The sequence below is a fragment of the Eschrichtius robustus genome, chromosome 12 (assembly GCF_028021215.1).
Source record: "Eschrichtius robustus isolate mEscRob2 chromosome 12, mEscRob2.pri, whole genome shotgun sequence".
Classification (NCBI taxonomy): domain Eukaryota; kingdom Metazoa; phylum Chordata; class Mammalia; order Artiodactyla; family Eschrichtiidae; genus Eschrichtius; species Eschrichtius robustus.
Window position 1 is genome coordinate 86,840,504 of NC_090835.1, and position 2,169 is coordinate 86,842,672.

The window sequence follows — 2,169 nt, forward strand, 5'->3', positions numbered from 1 at the left end:
TGAGTTTTCGACTGGCAGAGCCATTTTTCATTGGTGACCTTAGAAAATTTAAAGTTTTGTAAACCATAAGTAATTCCTCTCTGAGCAGCCTCAGAGACCTTGAATCACTATAGTCTCTTTCATCCACACCGCTCTGTTTCTAAGGGCCAGGGTCTAGACTAAGCAATGTGAATATATGCTTCACATCAAGACAACTTGGAAAAGCATTATTATCTTCATTTTACAAGTGAAGAACTTGAAGATCAGAGGATAAGAAACATTCCCAGGGTAATGTGACTAATTAGGCAAGGTAGCATATGAGCCCAAGCCTGCCAGACTTCCAGTTCCATATTATTAAGTAATCCTATATGAATTCTGAGCTTCTAAAACAAAAAGAAAATATGCCCTTAACTGTGTCTGATAACTTATTAGATACTCTCTACATGTTTTTTTGGGGGGGTGAGATTTACAAAATTTTAGTTGATTCATACAAACAGGGAATCTCATTGGCATTAAGGAGAAATTAGAATGAATTCAAATAGCAGGAACTGTGTCTGTATCTATCTAATAGTATGCACCTAGGTAGAAAGAGGTGAGAACAATGAATTTGCAAAATAACAAAAAATCAAAATTTGATATTTTATAAAAAATAAATTCTGTGAGTGTGGAAGCTGAAGGTATACTTTAAAATTTTTGAAATTTGTTTTGCTAATACACCGTTACAAAAATAGAAACACTTGAAATACTTGGAGAGGTAAATATGTATATTTTTGTCAACATACTTTCACCTTATTAATAGCATCAGTCTGTAAATTTATGCAAATTGTTAGCAAAATGATTATAACTAACTGACAGTAAATAAATGTGCTTGTTAACTTACTGACTTTTTATATTCCAGGGAACCAAGAGTTGAACTATTTAACATGAATAGGCTCAATGAGAGTGTCTCCCAAGTGTTCGTCCTCTTAGCTTTCTCAGATCGATTGTGGCTGGAGCTTCCACTTTTTGTGGTGTTCCTGGTTTCCTATATCTTGACCATCTTGGGCAATCCAGCAATAATTCTCATGTTACGTCTGGATTTCAAACTCCATACCCCCATGTATTTTTTTCTTACCAATCTCTCACTCTTGGACCTTTACTACACCACAAGTGCAGTTCCACAAATGCTGGTAAACATATGCAGCATCAGGAAGGTAATTAGATATGGCGGCTGTGTGGCCCAACTTTTCATTTTCCCGGCCTTGGGTTCCACTGAATGTCTCCTCCTGGCCGTCATGTCCTTTGATAGGTTTGTAAACTATTTGTCAGCCTCTCCATTACTTAGTCATCATGCACCAAAGGCGCTGCCTCCAATTGGCAGCTGCATCCTGGATTAGAGGCTTCAGCAACTCAGTATGGCAGTCCACCTTGACGCTGCAGATACCACTCTGTGGCCACAAAGAAGTGGATCACTTCTTCTGTGAAGTCCCTGCTCTGCTCAAGTTGTCATGTGTAGAGACAACAGCAAATGAGGCTGAACTATTCTTTATCAGTGTGCTATTCCTTCTAATACCCTTGACACTCATATCATATGCTTTTATTGTACAAGCAGTGTTGAGAATACAATCAGCTGAAGGTCGGCAAAAGGTATTTGGAACATGTGGCTCCTGTTTAATAGTGGTGTCACTTTTTTATGGCACTGCTATCTACATGTATCTGCAACCACCATCCCCTGCCTCCAAGGACCGAGGAAAGATGGTATCCCTTTTCTATGGAATCATCACGCCCATGTTGAACCCCCTTATATACATACTTAGAAACAAAGATGTAAAGGGAGCATTTAAGAGGTTGATTGCAAGGATTTTCTTAATCAAGAAATAGGAATACTCAAATGACAGGCCTTGTTAAAGACTTGAAGTTTACATATTTTAATAATTTAATTCTCTCCAAGTTGCTTTAGTCTGACTACTCTTAGAAAGAACTATTATGGTGACCTTCCTTAAATAAAATGTCATTGACAGAAAACTACACTTATTTCCTACTGCCTAAATACATTCATTGCACAAGTCCTGAGAACTGGTTCATTATGATCCCCTAAAATAGTGTAACCTTAAAATATTTAAAGTCTCCAGTTTTATAGACACTGGTGTGTATACTTGGTGAAGAGTCTTAGATTTCTGTGAGACTAGAATAAAACCTTAGGAAACAACA

At 37.5% G+C, this 2,169-nt stretch overlaps 1 protein-coding gene across 1 annotated transcript; it reads left to right on the forward strand.

Moving 5' to 3' along the window:
* Positions 1-902: 902 nt before the first annotated feature.
* LOC137772898 (olfactory receptor 2B2-like) lies at positions 903-1,839 on the forward strand. Its single transcript, XM_068557061.1, is given in 2 exon segments — positions 903-1,274; positions 1,276-1,839. Coding segments are annotated over 2 exon segments (936 nt in total).
* Positions 1,840-2,169: the final 330 nt, after the last annotated feature.